At 47.0% G+C, this 20070-nt stretch overlaps 1 protein-coding gene across 5 annotated transcripts in view; it reads left to right on the top strand.

The window, feature by feature from the left end:
• The window catches only part of TMEM14A (transmembrane protein 14A), a 170526-nt gene that overhangs the window by 104895 nt on the left and 45561 nt on the right, over positions 1 to 20070 (top strand). For all 5 annotated transcript variants that reach the window (XM_085610833.1, XM_085610835.1, XM_085610832.1 and 2 more), the window contains exon 4: positions 7549 to 7636. In XM_085610833.1, the coding sequence (XP_085466959.1) occupies positions 7549 to 7636 (88 nt within the window). The remainder of the gene's footprint in view (positions 1 to 7548; positions 7637 to 20070) is intronic.

Here is a 20070-nt window from a genome sequence, read left to right on the forward strand (position 1 = left end):
ACAACGAAAATACACAAAGTATCAACGACGCTAACAACAGCGATTCACGAAATCCGTTGGCTTCGACGGCGCGGAAAAAAGGGAACTGACGTCATCACGCCGACGAGGTCTTCTTATGGAGCCGGTGACGTCAGCGGAGTCGCGAGCGGGGCCGTGTCTCTGTGACGTCGTCGTCGACCCCATCGGCGTGGACTGCTACAAAAGTTTCCGAATGTTGCTGGCGCAGGGTATATTCACAAGGTGAGGAATCCACTGGCAGATGTATCCATCAGAAACCAGGTTCCCGAGCCAAACAAGTCGAAGCCGAAGTCTACAAAACCTTCGACTCCCAATAAGAAAAACCACAAATCTTCGGTGCCGAAACCAACAAATACAGAGGAGGAACTGTTTTATCCGGATCCTGTCGATCCAAAACAGGGAAAACTCGTCATTGACCCTAAAACGGGTCATATGGTGCTCCACAAGAGGAAAATCCCTCCTGCCTTACCCTCTCCTATTCCTCTTAAAAGGAAAGACATTGCTACTTCTCCTATTAGACATGTTACTCCTCCTCCTCTCTCTCCTTTTATGCCTTATGTGCCATACACACCTCCCATGCCTCAACGGCCTGATGGGGACCCAGACGATGACATAAATAATGATCCACAAGACCCTTATGTAGATCCTGATGACACAAATCCCAACCAGGACACATGGGGAGACCCATATTCACCTGACAATAACCCACCTATTCTAGACCCCACACCATATCCTTCAAAACCATCCCCTCCTGACTACACCATTGCATTCCATCAGTTGGTAGACAGAGCTGCTAGTTTCCACGGGGTAGATATGCATGCTGACCCTATGGAAGAGGATTTCTTGCTGGACACCTTCCCAACCACAGAAAGAAGTGTACGCACATTACCCATGCTCAAAGGAGTTTGAAAACATGCACCAGAAATATTCAAAGACCCAATTAGGGCTAGAATACTCAACCCTAGGGTAGAAAAGAAATATAGAGCAGTACCCACCGACCCTACATACATCAAGGGTCACCTACAGCTTGATTCTCTAGTAGTAGCTAATGCCAGAAAAAGGGCTAACTCACAAACCACTGGTGACGCTGCACCACCAGAAAGAGAGTCCAAACTACTAGAGGCATCTGGGAAGAGGGTAGCTTCACAAGCAGCCAACACCTGGAGAATAGCTAACACACAAGCATTGTTAGCTAGATATGACAGAGCGCACTACGACAAGTTAGAGGAGCTACTACAACATCTCCCTGAGCCATATAAACAGGCAAATGACCTTATCCAAGAAGCAAAATTCATCACTAATGCTTCAATAAAGTGTGCTCTAGATGCAGCTGACACAGCCTCTAGAACAGTGAATACAAGCGTGATGTTGAGGAGACATGCATGGCTTCGCATATCAGGTTTCAAACCAGAGGTGCAAACCACTATTCTCAATCAACCCCTTAACCAAGATTTCCTGTTCGGGCCAGAAACGGATGTCCTATTAGACAAAATGAAAAAGGATACTGACACCGCTAAATCTATGGGTGCACTGTAGTTTTACCAATCCAAACGTTCCTTTCGTAGATCCTCCTATAGAGGTACAGGGAGAGGAAATAATACACAAACCTCTCAAACTACCTCCCAAAACACATTTCCCAGAGGCAGAGGAGGATATAGAGGAAACAATACTAAAGGCAGAGGTAGAGGTAACAACAACAACCGTACCTCCACCACTCCCAAACAGTGACCACTTACACCTGCCTCCAGACCACTTAACACCAGTCGGAGGCAGAATCTCACAGTTCCTACCTGTCTGGGAATCCATCACGACAGACAGGTGGGTGAAGCAAATTATCCATTCTGGTTACTGTCTAGAACTTACATCTACCCCACCCAACATACCACCCAAACACAGACCAATGTCGGAGAAACATACCATACTATTACAACAGGAGGTCTTAGCAATGCTACAAACGCATGCTATAGAACCAGTTCCTCTGCAACAACAAGGGAAGGGAGTTTACTCTCTCTATTTCCTAATCCCCAAAAAGGACGGCTCCCTCAGGCCCATTCTTGACCTTCGTCCCCTCATTTTCCCTCAACTACCCAAAATACCATCTACAACCCTCCCATATACAGCAGTATCTGTGAGCAACTATAGACTCCACAGTAGCAAAGGCTTACCCAGCTCCAACCAGAATACAAAACATTCAAGCAATGATCCTAAAATTCCAACCTCAAACTCTTTTGACAGCAAGAGTGTTTATGCAACTCATAGGCATGATGGCATCTTGCATATTCATAGTCCCACATGCTCGGCTACAAATGCGTCCCATACAAGAATGCCTAGCAACACAATGGAACCAGGCTCAAGGGAAGCTAAAAGACCTAGTGTTGGTAGACAGTCGTACCCATCGCTCTCTGCAGTGGTGGAACACACAAAACCTTTCAAAAGGACGACTGTTCCAAGAGCCAGTTCCACAAGTAGTGTTGACAACGGACGCATCACTCACAGGGTGGGGAGCCCATCTACTTCAACATACAGTACAAGGTCTATGGACACCGCACCAAAAAATACACCACATAAACTATCTAGAATTACTGGCAATCTTTCAAGCAATGAAAGCTTTTCAAAAACACATAGCCAACAAGACTGTTCTAGTCCGAACGGACAATATGACAGCAATGTTCTATATACAGAAACAGGGGGGGACACTCTCTGCAGCTATCACAACTAGCGCAAAGTATATGGAGATGGGCCATTCCACAAAACATCCATCTTCTAGCACAACATCTCCCAGGAGTAAACAACCAGATTGCAGACCTATTGAGCAGACACAGTCAACAGATCCACGAATGGGAAATTCACCCTGAAGTCCTACTCCCATTCTTTCAAACATGGGGACACCCAGACATAGATCTGTTCGCCACAAAGGAAAATGCAAAATGCCCATCCTTCGCCGCCAGGTTCCCACACCCGCAGTCAAAGGGCAATGCGATATGGATGAACGGGTCAGGCAGATTTGCATACGCTTTTCCGCCAACCCCACTCATTCCATTAGTGGTACGCAAACTAAAGCAACAGACACTTACGATGATCCTAGTTGCTCCCACATGGGCACGACAACCATGGTACACAACACTCCTAGAACTCTCTGTAGTCCCTCATCAAAAACTACACCTCTCTCCAAAACAACTCACACAGAACCATGGAGAGATACAACACCCAGACCCCAATCAAATGAACCTAGCAATCTGGCTCCTGAAGTCTTAGAGTTCGGATACCTTAACCTGCCTCCTGATTGTATGAATATCATCAAAGAGGCAAGACGTCCCACTACCAGAGCCTGTTACGCAAACAAATGGAAAAGATTTGTTATTACTGCCAAAATAATCAAATCAATCCACTAGACGCTTCTGTACAAAACATAATTTATCTACTACACTTACAAAGATGTAATCTAGCATATTCATCTATAAGATTACACCTCTTTTCCGAATACCACCCATTAAGGCATTTATGGAAGGGCTCAAAAGAATAATCCCTCCAAGATTTCCACCTTCCCCAGTCTGGAATCTTAACATTGTACTAACTAGATTTATGGGTCCACCCTTTGAGCCTCTACATTCTTGCGAATTACAGTTCCTAACATGGAAGGTGGCATTTCTAATAGCAATCCCTTCACTCAGAAGAGTGAGTGAATTGCAAGCACTAACAATTCAAAAACCTTTCATGCAAATACATCAAAATAAGGTAGGTCTCAGAACAAACCCTAAATTCCTACCAAAGGTCATAACTAGTTTTCACATTAACCAATCAATTGAGTTACCTGTCTTTTTTCAAAAACCACAGTCAGTAGCTGAAAGAGCACTCCACACACTGGATGTCAGAAGGGCTCTACTCTACTACATAGACAGAACTAAACCATTTAGGAAGACAAAACAATTGTTTGTGTCTTTCTGTCAACCTCATAAGGGTAACCCTATTTCAAAGGCAGGGATAGCCAGATGGATAGTTAAGTGCATACAAATATGTTATCAAAAAGCTAAACGCACCTTAACTATTCCCCCAAGAGCACATTCCACGTGCAAAATGGGGGCATCCATGGCTTTTCTAGGGAATATACCCTTACAAGACATTTGTAAGGCAGCTACATGGTCTACCATACATACCTTCACTAAACACTATTGTGTTGATGTGCAAGCCAATCAACAAGCTTCTGTAGGTCAGGCTGTCCTTAAAACACTATTCCAGACTACTGCAACTGACACCGGTAACCACCACTAGAGGAGGAACTGCTATACAGTCTATGCAATAATGTGACTGCAGCAGCTCATATGCCTCGAACGGTAAATGCTACTTACCTGTATGCATCTGTTCTTGGCATGTAGAGCTGCTGCAGTCACATGCCCACCCTCCTCCCTGGTGCCGAGCACAGTTGCAGTACTATCTTACTTAGATACATTTACGTGGACACCTTTCTTTCTATTACTATCCTCCATCTTTGCCACAATGGCGAAAAAACAATCTGACGATGGAGGTGCTGTCCATGCGCACTGTAGTCCAGGGGAGGAGTCACCTATCTCGTGAGACCGCGAAGACTCTTCCAAGACAACAACGTGCAACATCCGGACCCAACACTAGGCGGCGATCTAATGCAATAATGTGACTGCAGCAGCTCTACATGCCAAGAACAGATGCATACTGGTAAGTAGCATTTACCTGTCTGCAATGGCAGTGCGCTACCACACCATGCATACTCCACTTTACTCTACTCCGCTCTGTGGCCCTCCACTCTGACACCCTACTCCATTCTACAACACTCGACTCCCCTCCATGCCACTTTACTGTATGTTACGCCACTCCAGTCTACACCACTCCACAACAATCTGCTCCACTATAAAACACTCTGTTCCACTCCGACACTCTGCACTACAACACTCTACTCCACTCCATGGCTCTCCACTCTACAACAATCCACTCTGACACGCCACTCCAGTCCACTCTACACCACTCCATTTCACTCTAAAACTCACCATGACACTCCAATCTACGACATACCACACAACTCCACTCTACGCCAGTCCATGCCATTCCACACCACGCCTCGCCACGCTGTCATGTCCCTCCACTCTACACCCCTCAATGCCACTCCACTCACGGCCCTTTACTCCACTCTACACCACTCCTTGACTCTCCACTCTACACCACACCACTCTACACCACACCACTCTACTCTCCTCCATTCTACGACACTCTAATCTGCCACTCCACTCTGCAACACTGTACTGCACTTTATGCCATTCTGCAACACACTACTCTATTCAACTCCTCCTATGCCACTCCATGCCACTTGACTCCACTCTACACTGACACTCTACTCCAAAACACCACTCTATGCCACTCCACGCCACTCTGTCATTCCACTCTGATACTCTACTCCCTTCTACAACACTCTACTCCTCGCCACTCTACAACACTCCACTCTATGCCATCCCACTTGAAAAAAATCTGCTCCGCTCTACGACACTCCACTGTATGCCACTATACGTTACTCCATTCCACTAACTTTTAGCCATGCTGAACAGCAGCCACGCTAGTGTACAACATAGCTAAAACACTTTGGCAAAGCCAATAGCTCTTGAATAGGCGAGACCTACTGGCTTTTCCAATGCTTATTTCAAAAGACCTGGCTGAATCACGAGTCCAAAGCAACGTATGAAACAGATTTGGCGTCAGGAGATGCTTAATTGTACAAACTGAGGGAAGTCTTGTTCTACCCCCAATGAAACAATCATGATTTTTCTAACTGGTACTCTCCATATGTTACCCCAGTTAGGAGGCTTCTCCATGCATGGGTTTTTACTTCCTCTAAACACAAGGGCAGATTCGACTATGGGAACGCAGTCCTTTCAGGAATTCAAAAACCACATCTGGCGCCCATCAAAACAACGCTGCATGCGGCAGCCAGAATGATCACCGGTATCAAGAAATTCAACCACATTTCTCCTGCACTCAGGGAACTTAAGTGGCTTCCAGCCGAAATGCGGATTAGCTTCAGAACAGCCTGCCTCACGCATAAAGCCCTACACACCGGCAAACACGAATATCTGGCAAAAAAACTCAAAAAAGCAGGTCAGGCCAGGAATCTCAGAAGCTCAAACTCCATCCTACTCATCCCACCAAAAACTCGAAAACAAAAAACTGCGGATCGATCCTTCGCCGGAAGTGCTCCTAAAATCTGGAACTCTATTCCCCCTCACATCAGAACCATTCCCTCCTTTGTAAAATTCAAAAGCCAACTCAAAATCCTGTTCCTCAACTGCTCCCTAGGGAATGGATAGGATCAATCGGAGCAGCTAGCTGACACCGCGCACTGCTCCAACTCTAAGACTTCGAAGGACTCCGAAGACAAAGACTGTCCTGCACTGTTAATGTGTCGCTCTTCTGTTTTGTGAATCTCTGCCATGTTTCTGCTGTAAAGCGCTCCAATACCCTAGGGTCAGGCCAGCGCTATATAAAACTTCTTAAATAAAATTAAATAAAAAATGTGTTCTCCTGCCATTTGGTTGTTAGAAACGTTTGCAGGGTGGCTCCGTCATTTACTGGGCACACATTCAGGAGGCCCTATTGCTTTGATACTTCTTTACCGGGAACAATTAAACCAAGAATTCTTGAGTTATGTGTTTACTTAAAGGCATTTTTGCGTGATGTCGCCTTTCTCCTCCTCCCCTGCTGTGTTCTCCTTGTTACTGAAGCTCCCCAGTGGATGGCAAGTTTAGCGGCACAGGAAATAGGTGGCTCTGTTATTCCTAGTCCAATGCTGTCTTCTGTTCTCAAGACCCGTTCACCATCCCCTCTGCCATCAGTCAGATTATTGCACTCTTCATGAGGGTGCTGGTGAGGGTATGCATCCCGCTTGGAGTGAACAAGAGGTGGAGGCCCCCATGCTGCATGCTTACTCCTTTGTTCTGGCTGCAATTTTTGAGCCTGCAAGTAGATGTCAGGGTACTCTTTAGTTTGGAATAGGATTCCGCCTTCGACATGAAGCTACACTTATTCTGGCGGTTATCGGTCTACCTAATAACCTTTTCCAAAACATTTTGATGGCCATCCTTGGATTCTCTGACACTTGGTAGGCGAGTAAAGACTGGAAACTACAGTAGTGATTTTAGGAGACGACTACATAAGCCAGCATCAACAGGACATGGAGTACCATGCTTACATTTTATACTCCTGATAATGTTTTGGGTTGGAATGCTAAATATTGGCCTTGTCAGCTGAACGACAAATCTGCCCTTTGTTGTGGCCAAAATAATGTGTATGATTCTTACTTATTCAAAACCACGCCTTTCATTCTCAGGAAACTAGCTGGCATTACTGAATGGTAAGTGTGACTTGGAAAGGTTGTCCTGCAGACATTAACACATTCTTTTGGCAGCTATTTTTGAGAATTAAACGTAATTCAGTAACATTGTAGGTTGTACTGTGCATATGTAAAATGACTAAAATGCAGTAATTGACGATGGCTGTTATTCTCTGTCACAGTTGTTGCATTCATCATGGCCATTGTGATGGGTGTGAGGTACCGGAGGTCAAGGAAAGTGATGCCTGCTGGAATCGTGGCTGGCTTAAGGTTAGTTTCTTGTGTAATTATCTGTCTTAAATGTTGCATTTACAGCTCCTTCAGTAGTTATAAGTGAATCATGTGGAGCAGACAGATGCAGGAGGTGTCTTAGGCTGCCATGGATTAAGCACTGGTAAAGAGCTCACGGATCTCCTTTAATGTCTGCACTGCCTTTTTAATGGAAAGTGCAGCAATTCTGTTTTAAACGTACAGCTGTCTAAACCAACTTAAGTAGAAAGCCTTGTGTTGTACTACCGTTTTCACTTAACTGTTAATTTGGATTAATAAAAATACACGTCACCCATTATAACATCAGCCCTGGAAGTCCTTGTCTAGATTAAATATTGCTGATTTGCCCTTAGTCTGACAGGGTATAGGCAGTACTGTAGTTGTAACAAAATACCTCCTATGTAACCTTCTTACTTACTGCTTATTGTCTATTCCTCCTATTTTGTCTTTTTTGTGCCTTTTTAGGTCTTGCCTAGGCAGCGCTTGCGCTGTCTCTTCGAGACATGCAGTATTCAAGAGGAAGATGAAGCTCTGCCCACTTTCCGCTTATCTTTTTAATTGGCTTTAGTCCCTGTTCTTTGTAAATGGTGTTTTTTGATTTAATAGGCTTATTAGTCCCTCCTTAGTACCTCTCTCTTCTGTTGTTACCTCCCATGAGCACTGGCCCTTCTACATGTGTTGTTACTCAGTTTGTTTTATTTACTGTTACTGGGCACTATTCTGTTAATCAGCTAAGTACTTTCCCAACCCCATTACAGTTTGTAGGGTGCGCGTGATCTTAAATAATGACAGCCTTGCGTCTTGTTGTGCGTGGCTCATCTAACTCTGTGTTTTTCCTTTCCATCTTAAATAATGGCAGCTGCACGTCTTGTTGAGCGTGGTACGGCCAACTCCAAAAAAAAATTCTCCATTTTAAACAATGGGAGTGCCTCTGCCCACACACCAACAGGTGCCCTATCTATCTAAGTTAGCTGCGGCGCCTCACTCATCCTACCCTCTTGTTATCGGCGCTCCCCTAAAATACTTCACAGGAGCACTAATTTCTGCTGTGGCTCCTTCCTGTCTCCCGAGGTCCTTCCTTGCCCACTACTGTCTCTGTGCAGCTCCAAGGTGCCTTGCTCAAATATCCATTTCAGTTTTGAACTGTAATCTGGCCTCAATTAAGACAGTGGAGGTCTTGCCTAATCCATACAATAGTCAAACTTCTTTCAGCCATAAACAAGCATTTCAACTGCAATAGGTCTTGCATTTGATGGCATTAGATTTATTGGAGTTTTAAATGTCAATGTTTTTTACCTCCCCATGTTGCAGGGCGCCATACCATATGTTGCTAGAATAAGTCCCATTGTGAACCTCTTTTGACCACATATAGTACTGCACCCTGCAACATGGGTAGGTAACAAACATTGGCATTTATAATGCCAATCACTCCAACTCCCAACAAATGCAAGACCTATTGTATTTGTAATGCTTGTTTCCACTATGCCTTGGTCGAGGACTTCATTTCCACTCTCCTTGAGTTTCATAAAGGACATCATTTTCCTTGTTGTTTTTGTCATAACTATTTTGGTATCTAAATAGTTTTCCTGTATATTAGATGGGAATGGACTAGCTGGGTTGTTCTGTATTTCTCTTTTCACCAGTTGTAACTTTTAGATCATCTCTGGATGACTAGTTGTGCGTTCACTTGCAGAGCACTTGGCGGGCCCTAAACTTATTGATGATGTGGCAGCACTTGTTAAGTTTCTTTACCCTTCTGTGCGTGTCTTAGAATCCAAAGCCAAGCACTCCCTTTGCCTGCAACGCTGACAGAGGAGGAAGAAAGCCAAATAACTTGAATGAGAAATTAGTTTGAATCATTCGATTCACCTCATTGAAAGTATCTATGGAAGTTAACGGGGGGGTTTGGGCGGTGCTGCAAATTCCATTCAGTTGTTAAAATTGAAAATATTGTTTTCCAAAAACTTCCAAAGTGGAGGCAGAGAGGTATGGTGGCAGAAAAAGTTGAAAGCCAGGAAAGGTGGCCGCGGTTTCTAAAGGAATGGAGTCAAAAGGAGTAAAGTCAATCTGCTAGGGCATGGGCATTATTATTATTTTTTCTAATCTGACCCCAAAGAAATTGACAGAGAAGAAAAATACGATAGTTAGAAGTGTTCTGTCTTACTTTATTGGTCCCAAACAGACCGTGTTTTGTAATATCTTAAAGGGCTAAAGCATTTGCTTGTATCAGAGCACTTACTGAAGGTGCTACAGCACTCCGCGCAATGTGTCCTGGCGTGAGCACTCTGCACCAGGGGCACAGTGGAGAAGATTCACTGACCCGGATGTCCATACCACTTTAAGAATAGCTGCCATGCTCTTGTATCACTGTTATAGGAATTCAAAGTCCATCTAGTTTGCTAGGTATCCCTCATTCCGTAAAAACGTACAAATCAGTGGAACAGTAAAATGTGCTTTATTTAAACATTTTCTTCTAACTGTGCTGTTGATATTCAGAATTCATGTAAGGAGTCCCATCACATTTCCTTGTAACCCATTTTCTGGTCTAGCTAAACGAAACACTGGCCTAAGCCCGTGTTGGCTCAATGCGTGTTTTCTTCAGCTTCAGGAAAGCGGACTACTAGCTTTGACTTTAACCTTAAAGCACGCACTCAAGTTTAAATTCCCACACAACAATTATCCCTTTATCTTTTATTTTCCCTTTAGTTAAAGGTTTTTTTTCATTAATATTGTTATATGTATTTTAAGTTTTTGTTTTTTACTCTTTACATTCCTTGTTGCCCTTCTTGGATTGTGTTCTTACTCCTACTAAAACGTGTTGGGTAACATATCCATTTGTTGAGGTTAGGACTATTTCACACTTTGTTGTGTTTCCATCTCTTCAAATACCAACAGTCTTTTATTATTTTAAGCCCTATGCACTTCTTGCTTACCCTCATCTGGGGATAAGGATTGCATATCTCCTCTGTAGACACTGAGCTTAATGACACATCTTGAGAGTTTTCACGCAGAGACTATTTGTAATTTTTTTTACAAAAACTTTTTTTATTCTGAGGGATACCACAGATTCCTCAACTTTTTAATTCTTCCCCCTACCCCGCATGGCACCAGACTCAATACAGAAACATTTCCAACAACAGCTCCCACTCACTAGAAGGTGTGCCATTGGACACTGTAGTAGCCTAATCTCCCCTCTAGAAGTGATGACACGGAGTCCGATATAGAAACCATCCCTACACGCTGGGGTAATTTCCTTTTTTTTTCTGTGCCCTTTGACTCTGATCCAAAGCTCCGGTCCCAAGCCTTTCATCGATTTTCAGAAACTACTGAAAACTTACGACACTCCCTGACAAAGGCTTTAAACAGTGCGGCGACTTCTGAAACAGATGTTGGTCATGTATCTGCATGATGCCTGCTTTTGGTGCTTAGGTTCCAAGCACATGTCAAAGTCCTGAGGCAAGTGCTCCCATATAAACCCAAAAGTTATCGGAGCGTGAGGCAAAGCCGTGCTTCACCAAATGCCAGAAAAGAGGTAGGCCATGTTTAAAGTCCTGAGCCAACTTCCGATCCATGTGTCGTTCCCTGTCCAGATCGCCATCCTCTGCTAAGTTCAAGGCAAAGTCAAAAAACAAGTCTTGGCAAAAGCACCAACATATCTAAGCAATAGTTCAATCCTCCCTACCATCGCTCTCCAGGTAGAGGTCGCACAGTTGACATTCTAAGGCTCTGACTCCACTGCCATCATTCGTCTCCAATCATGTTGCACTATTGGAGCCAGTGTGCCCCATGTATCCCAGGTCACTGTTGACTCCATAGTAGGAAGAGGCCTTGAAGGAGACTATGCTGCAGCTTTTATCTATGATTCTGGATCCGGCCTGTGCCTGGCTTTTTGCTGGATGCAGGCCATGCCTCAACACATTTTCTGAAGGCAATGCTGATACAGCCTGTTTGGCACCAGCTCCAGATCTGATGCCAGTTTCAGCACTGCAACAAGACGTTTGGCTAGCTCTCAATTGACGTTATGCTTTGAAATCACCAAATCCAAGCCCCTAGTCTATGATGACTCCCCTATGATGCCCTTAGCTCAACAACAGTATTGTAGATGGCTGGATGCTATTTTTGGTTCTGATTCTCACGCTGTAAAGGACATTCAGCATGTCACTCATGATGAAAACAAGAAGGCGGACAGTTTGCTTCCACTCACTATACTGATGCTGGTCTGTACTTAAAAAATGTTAGTGGCTTTGACAACTCTCCTGAGACTGAGTTGAACTTGCCATTTGTTTCCCCTGTTGAAGAAAGCATCTCTTTCGAAGTGGTAGTTTTCAGTGCCCCAGAAGTGCTAGAGTTGTAGATATCTACTGTAAAAACTGAAGCAAACCTGCTCACAGAAATTGTGCAGCCAGGTCCATTCGACTTCTGAACCTGCTTGAACTGCCGCCTGAACTTCCATCAGCCCACCAGACAACTCTGCTCCCCTTACCTTTCTCTAACTCTCACCTCAACGCCTGACATAGCAGATGCAGAGCTCGCTCCTTCCCCCACTTAGTAGCGAAGACATGGAACAAGCTACCCTTTCATCTCTGGACCTCCCCATCTCTTCCAGAGTTTTGAAAGTCCCTGAAAACCTGACTATTAGGCTAATTAACTGGACCTTGCCAGCGCCTGGATACCCTCATGGGAGACAAGAAGAGCTCTACAAATATATTGATTGAAACCTACTGGTTGAGCCGTTGCTGCCCCTCAATTATCTGACTGAAGCCTTGATGACGGCCTAGTCCAGGCTTTGTCTAGTGCTGCCAGTAATTCATCCTTTTTTAAAAAAGATATGTTTATTGCATTTAAAGTCATTGTGTAATACATTACAATTGTAATCAGAATTCCAGCATTAGTGATTTTTCTTTTTCTTTTTTATATTCACACATCTGAGTGCAACATACCACACTGTGCATAAAAGTCAGGAGGCATGCAGGAGATAGAACAGAATTGATCAACATAAATCTATGTCGCGTATAAGTTCAACATTCTTAAGAAATCTGGTATTTAACAGTGCGTACCTTGTAAGCTACTTCCCTTCACCTTGCAGCTGGTGTATCCGGATGTATTATCGAATGGACACTCGGTGTCTCCATGTATTGTATGTTTCAGACATTGTTAGTGTAGGCCAATAGTAGGAGGGGGACCCTGGAGAAAATCATAACTTCCAGAAATAGCCAAGAAGGTGTCTCACAACTGTGTCTTTAGGAGTAGAGGTAGGTCGGCATTGGGTGGTCCACAGAGATATTTGCACGTGTTGTCACAAGTTAGTAGCAGACAGGTAGCTCATGTCATATGGTAGTAGTGTCTGACCAGTCTAGGGTCGAGGAGTGGGGTAGAGCTCAGTAGTGTCTGCCCCATGGGTGTGGCCTGCAGAAGTCTCATTATCATGATTTCAGGATGGTGTGGGTACTATCCTAGCCCCATACTGCTGTCCTCTCCTACGTTTCTATCTGTGCCAGTTCTCTACGACCCCTCTCTCTCCGCTATCGGGGTCGTCCGGTTCTGTGTCGGTCTCGGGTGTTCCCAGCTCATCAAACTCTCCTTCCGTAGTCAAGTTAATAGAAGCTTGGGCATCGTCCCTTCTAAGGGCCTGTCCTTCTGCATCCACCCAGGCGGGACATCACTCTCCCAGAACTGCAGTCTCTGCTCCTTGTCAGATTTCCACGCCTTTGCTATCCTGCATCGATCTAGGGCCAGGTCAAGAAACCTAGAGCCTACTCTGAGTGCCTTGGGCCTGGAGAAGCTTCCCAAGAGACAGACCTGTATCGTACAGGGAAGGCTGCACCCCAGTGTGATATGAAGTCGCTGCAATACTGCGGTCCAGAAAGTCTGCAGCATGTGGCATCCCTAAGTCATGTGACAGAAGTTCGCTTCAAGCACTTGACAGCGCGGACAGCCCCGAGGTTCTCTCCCATATATGATCTCTAATCTGTGTGGGGTGGGGTGAGGTTCGTCATATATAGATGGTTAAATTGTATATATTTCAGTCTTTTGTTGCGTTAGACTTTTTTGGGGTATGCCATTGCCCTCCCCCTTTTATATCTGTAATGTCATGTCCCATCGAGCCTGGAAGGTCGTCAATGGTCTCCTCCCCATCTCACTCAATGCTCTGTAGAACCATGTTACTAAGTGAGGTGCAGAGCCCATAGAAAGAAGAAGTTGAACTGTGTGCTGTGGGGTAAAGTTACGCCCCCTAGTCCACCGGTTCATGAACGTTTGTGATAAAGCTCCATAAGTTAGAAATTGACCCCTGGATAAGGCATGAGTATCAACCAATTCTGTAGTAGGGGATCTCTGTGTATAGTCATAATCTAGTGAATAGTCCCGCCCATGTGCGTGGACCCCGGAGCAATAAAAAATAATCTCTAAAGGTGACAAATCATGCAGACCTGCATACACCTTCAAGAGAGAATTTAATTTAAAGACAGATAATGCAGCCTATACCCACAGGCTACACTGTCCAGTACTTCAACTAGAATTCCACAAACAGCACTGCCTGTCCAGCTTTTCTCCACATAGGAAAAAACCCTGCCTTTACCAGCAAAAGCCTCTGGAATGATAGAGAGGACGGAGTGGACAGACAAGCCCCATAGGCTGCCATTATGTGGCTTAGAACAGGATACTGTGCCTTTAAGAAAACTTTCCAGATTTCCAGAACTTTCCCCAGTATCCCAGAATGCCCAGCAGGTCCCATTTACTTTCAGTTCTTTTTTCCGGCTCCTGCTAGCAGGACCCTGGAGCATTGAGCTCTCCCCTTTTCAAGGGTTTATTGTAGTTTTTGTCAATTTTTGTCACTTTTTCAAGTGCTTAGTGGCTGGTACTGTCAACATGCCTGGCTTGTTCGACAAGTGCCCGGAATGTGGTAGAAAAAAGGCTAAAACAGATCCACACGAGGTGTGTATAGGTTGCCTTCCCCAGTCCCACGTGCCTGAAGACTGTGATATCTGCCACTCGTTCTCAGCCAGGACCCTGAGGGACAGAATGAAGATCAGGCTTCAAGTCCTGGAGGAGAGAAGGCTGAAGGCACCAGGTGGGTCTGGAGGGGCTGATTTGGCCCATACTGAGGCCTCTGGGGGGCTCCCCAGGGGCAGGAAGACCAGTAAGCGTCCCCACTCCCCCGACGGCGGCGTCGAGGAGGATGATTACCATCTGTTCGCCGTCTCCCCAGGGCTCTGGGGAGAAGCGGCGTCGACTGTCGACGTCGAGGGACCTGAACAGGCCGCCGTCGACTACATCGGCATCTTCGGCGACGTCGACGTCGCCGTCCAGCAGTCGGCATCGAGATCGGACCCGGCGTCGGTGCTCGCCGTCGAGGGGAGATCGCCGTTCGCCGTCGGTGAAGAGGAGACGGTTGACGTCGCCGTCGAAGAGACGCTCGACGTCAAGAAGATCGCCGTCGAGGCGTAGATCGCCGTCGAGGCGAAGGTCGCCGTCGAGGCGAAGGTCGACGTCGAGGAAGAGAGTCATCGGGATCGGTGTACTCTGTGGTGTATACGCCTCCTCGGATGCCTACGTCACCGCCTCCTCCCCCACCACCTCCGACTCCGCCTCCACCACCACCGCCAACACCACCACCGCCACCACCGCCTCCACATCCGCAGCCACTGCCTCCGCCGCCCCCACCTCGGTCGTTACCACGCACTCCATTGGAGCTGCCGGCGGTTCCCCTGCGGTCGGTTTCCCTTCCGCGGTACCCGACTCCGCCGCAGGGGACTCCGAAGCCGCGACGCCCGCGGTCGCCGGGACCGGCTAGACCGGCGGGCAGACCGAAGCCGAAGAGGTCGCGCTTCCGCTCTCTCGGGAGGAGAAGATCACGGAGCCATGGACGGTCATCGTCGGACTCAGGACGACGCCGTAGGAGGCACAGGTCCAGGTCGCACACGCGATCCTCGACCAGAGACTTTTCCCCGACGCTGTCGGACTCGCCGGGGACTAGGGTGTCTCCGGTGGACGATTTGGTCTCTTTCCAAGAGGTGCTGTTGAGAGGGGCAGCAAAGTTGGGTATCACGGTGACGGTTCCAACACCCACGACGTCCGTGATATTCGAGACACTTCATAAGAAACACCTGTCTCACCCTCTACTGCCCCTTGTACCAGGACTGGTGGAACCCGCGTTGGAGCTGTTCCTCACTCCCGCGGTGACGAAGGCCGCCCCCTCCAGGCTCATGAAAAAGTATAGGGCCCCGGAGTCGGACCCTACCTTTTTGAGGGTGGACCCGAAGCCGGATTCGGTCATCGTGACGGCGGCGAGGAAACAACATGCGACCGCCCCTTCATCTACGGTCCCGCCTGACAAAGAAAGCCGCTGGCTGGATTCTGCTTGCAGGAAGGTGTGTGGGACCACCGCCACCACCATGAAGGCGGCGAGTGCAGGGGCTTTGTTGGGCCGTTACGACCGGGCCCTGTGGGAGTCCCTGCAGCAGTATGCGGACCTGCTGCCCCGGGACAGGAAGGAGGACTTCTTGGAAACAGTGCGCGAAGGCATGCTGGTTTCTAATCAGGTGATCGGCGCGGCGGCGGATGTCTCCTTGTTGGCCGCCCACGCCTACTGTCATGGCGTCCACCAGAGGCGGCATTCGTGGCTGCGCCTGACGTCCCTCAAACCAGAGGCGCAGCACAGAGTGGCCAACCTGCCCTTCTCGGGGGAAACCCTGTTCGGAAAACATGCGGATGATGAGATGGCCCGCATGAAGGCGGAGGCGGAAACCCTGACGGCCGTCGGGTTGGAGAAGGCCGAGAAGAAGCGCCCGTTCCAGAGGCGGTTCGGGTCTTCGGGCAGAGGGCGTGGGCAGGGTTCGGGACAGCAGCAGCACCAACAGCAGCAGTTCCGGAAGCCCTTCCAGAAACGCCAGAGGGGTAGAAGAGGCCAGCAGGCGACTACCACTACCAAGGGCCTGGCCGGGTCTCGGCCCTGAGCGGCTACTTCCCCCTCAACCGTTACCCACTCCAGTGGGGGGAAGCATTCAACTTTTACCGGCAGAGTGGAGAAAAATTACTCAGGACAAGTGGGTGCTGAATATTGTTTGCAATGGATACAGTCTTCGGTTTATCAGCCCGCTTCCAGCGATTCCGCCGGTCAGCTCTCAGTTCCAGCTGAGAGAGCTCCAGGCGGAGGCAGACATCTTGTTGAGAAAAAAGGCGGTAGAAGAGGTACCTGTCTCAAAGGGGAAGAGGTCTGTACTCTCGGTTCTTCCTCGTTCGCAAGAAGGACAAGAACGAGTTCAGGCCCATTCTGGTTTTGCGACAGACAAACAAATGGATTCGCAGAGAGAAGTTTCGCATGCTATCGTTGCACCAGATTTACCCTCAGCTGCAAAGGGGAGACTGGCTCTGTGCCATAGATCTACAGGATGCGTACTTCCATGTGCCCATAGCACGGAAGTACAGGAAGTTCCTGCGATTCCAAGTCGGCGCCAATCACTATCAATACACAGTACTGCCATTCGGGCTAAAGTCTGCGCCCAGGACCTTCTCGAAGTGCATGGCGGTGGTGGCGGCACATCTGCGAAGGAACAAGGTGTTTGTCTACCCGTATCTGGACGATTGGCTGATCAAGGCTTCATCCTTCTCGGAAGCGCAAGATCACTTCCGATGGACGTGCGCTCTCTTGCACAAGCTGGGGTTACACGTCAACATGTCCAAATCGGTCCCGACTCCGGTCCAGTGCATACAGTACCTGGGAGCCTCCATCGATACGCGGTCAGCAAGCGTGTCTCCTTCGGAGGAGAGACGGTTATCACTCCTTCGGAAGGCTCAGGACCTCAGGACTGCTCCATCGACGACAGTGAGGAAGGTGTCTTCTCTACTGGGATCGATGGCCTCCTGTATCTTTCTCACGCCTCACGCACGGTGTGGAAATATGGATTTTCCTGGTCAGTTATGTCCCCTATCTTGGACCCCAACGGTTTCATGTATAAATCACAAGTACATGTATGTTTCCTCCAGTTCCAATTATGAAGACGCAAACACATGTACGTCCACCGCCAACATGTCCTCTTTCAGATCCGCCATGAATGGGCCGGATATTCCATTCCTAAGTATGAAAGGCCACCGCCTTTATATGGTTCACTTATGCCATTTTACAGTTCAGGCGAGTAGGCCCTGATTCTGCCATCAAGCCTTTTCCTGCCTTCTGCCTCTGAAAGCTCCAGTCTGAGCCTGCATCTGTGACCATGAACTTTGTCTCATTCCCTGCGCGGCTCACGGTGCCTGACATCAGCTTGCTGCCTGCCAAGAACTGTATTTCACCTTCGAAATTATCTGCTCCGCTCCCTGCCCAATGCATTCCTGTCTAGTAGTTTAAGTAAACATTCTTCCAGCTACCGAGCAAAGGCCCGGCTTCTCTGTCTTTATGCAAGTAATTCATAGCCCTATTACCATGGAAGACTTCTGCCCTCGCTTCTAGTGTAGACACTTAGACGCTTGTACACGCACTAACAGTCAGTATAGTCAGTATAGAATAAGATTCTACTCTAAGAGACCTCTCTTTTGGATAACATAGTTCTTTAAACATAGGATGTTAGATATGATTTGGGATTAGGTTGACTTGACCCTCCAGACATCTGTCGCCACATGTAGAGTTAAATGTCAAATCCCCTTCACCCCCTAGTCGCACGTCAATCATACGTCATGCTGCTGCGCGCGCATTTCTGCCAAGTATTTCTGCTGACATTGCAAAATTCTTTCATGGAACCACTCTATTATGACATCATACCTGATGACGTTCTTTAATTACACCCAGTTACGCCCACTTTTGCTACGCATGTATGTTCTATCTCTGCTATCAATTGTTACGCCTCCTGCATTTGCTTCACTGTAATGCCTATTGTATAAAAGTGATTACTTATTAATAAAGTATGTACTTCACTTCCTGAGCCTCCGTGGTGATGGAACCTGGAGTCCACGATTTCGAAATCGTCCATTGGAATAAAGTCCGTTCCTAACCTCTAATATCACGGATTTTGCCTCGTATTTTACTGAGCTATTTTTATTATTTTTCTGTATCAAATTAAGTCCCGGTAATTAAATTATTTACCACATGAATGGCGCCCGAATAGGGACACTTTCTCATCTCACGCGCCGGCGGTGCGTTGCAGGCCCGGTCTCCTGCCACAGCTGGACGGACAACAACGCGTACCAGCAGGATTTCCTGTATCTCCCTCCGGTCAAGCGGGGGTGACTGAGGCTGCGATCAACACCCAGACGAGGCGGTGAGAAGTGCGAAGTATCCCGACCAGAGCCTAGCTGAGAGAGCAAGATCCGAGGTATACAGAGGCCCACCAGGTTTCCGATGTCCCGAAGTTTCCGAAGTTTTCGAGTCGAGTCCAGTTCAGTTCAGTTCCGTTCCGAGGCCTTCCGTTCCGAGCTACCCGGTGAGTACCATTACTGGGGAGGCGTTCTGGCGTGCACATAAGTTGTGCCGATCCAGACGGGTTTGGGTACACAAATCCGGTCTGCACTGTTTTAGCAGTGTATCTGTACTGTTTAGCAGTATATCTAGTATATCAAGTATATAAAATTCAGAATAATTCAGTTAATGCCGAGAATTATGTTTTGTGATTAAGTTTTCTTAGATCGTCATCATCATTGTTGCTCATTTAAAATGTTAAATGTGTTAATACGTCCTGCATATTGTGGTATGAATGACTGTTCATTATTGTGTTTTATTGTATTAAGTTTGTTCAAGACCAAGTATCAGATCAGTTCTCAATATGCCGCTCTTTTCGAAACTAAGACAGATCACAACTAGAAAAGGGGTACTCGAAGAAGCTGTTCCCATTCCTCCTAGGGACACTCCAGGGTACTTCATGTATCATAAACATGGCCTAGACGCCATATTATTTCTTGATCTATGGGTAGACTACACTAAGGAATTACCAGAAAGTCAGAGGTGGCCCGCAGCTGGGACCTGGGATGCAGATTGCATCGTGAAAGTAGAGGAAGAATTATAAGTCCGAGAAAATCTATTAATTCAAGAAGGTACACGAGTGAAATCAGAACAAGTAGACAGACAAAGAAATGCCCTTATGAATGGTATGTATCCCCTTCTGGCCGAGGGATTACCTAAGGCTACTCCGAAGATACCAAAAGACTTGCCACCCCCATTGTTCCCAATAAAAATGCATCCCAAGGGGCATCCTAGAACAGCACAAGATGTTTTTCTTTCCTCATATTTAGATGACGCAGCTCCCGAGTATGCTAACCCCGCCCCACATAGACCGTCTGCCGGGGAGGTTCAACACCAAGACCCTGTATCTGTATCCTTACAGCATCAAATCCTGACACAAGTTCCGGCAAGTACATCTGTTTCCACATCTGTTCCTACAGCTACTCCTACAGCTGTGTCCACACCTATAGTTGCTGTATCACGTTCAACGAATCCTTTCGCGTCCGAT

This window comes from Triturus cristatus, chromosome 6 (assembly GCF_964204655.1).
Source record: "Triturus cristatus chromosome 6, aTriCri1.1, whole genome shotgun sequence".
Classification (NCBI taxonomy): domain Eukaryota; kingdom Metazoa; phylum Chordata; class Amphibia; order Caudata; family Salamandridae; genus Triturus; species Triturus cristatus.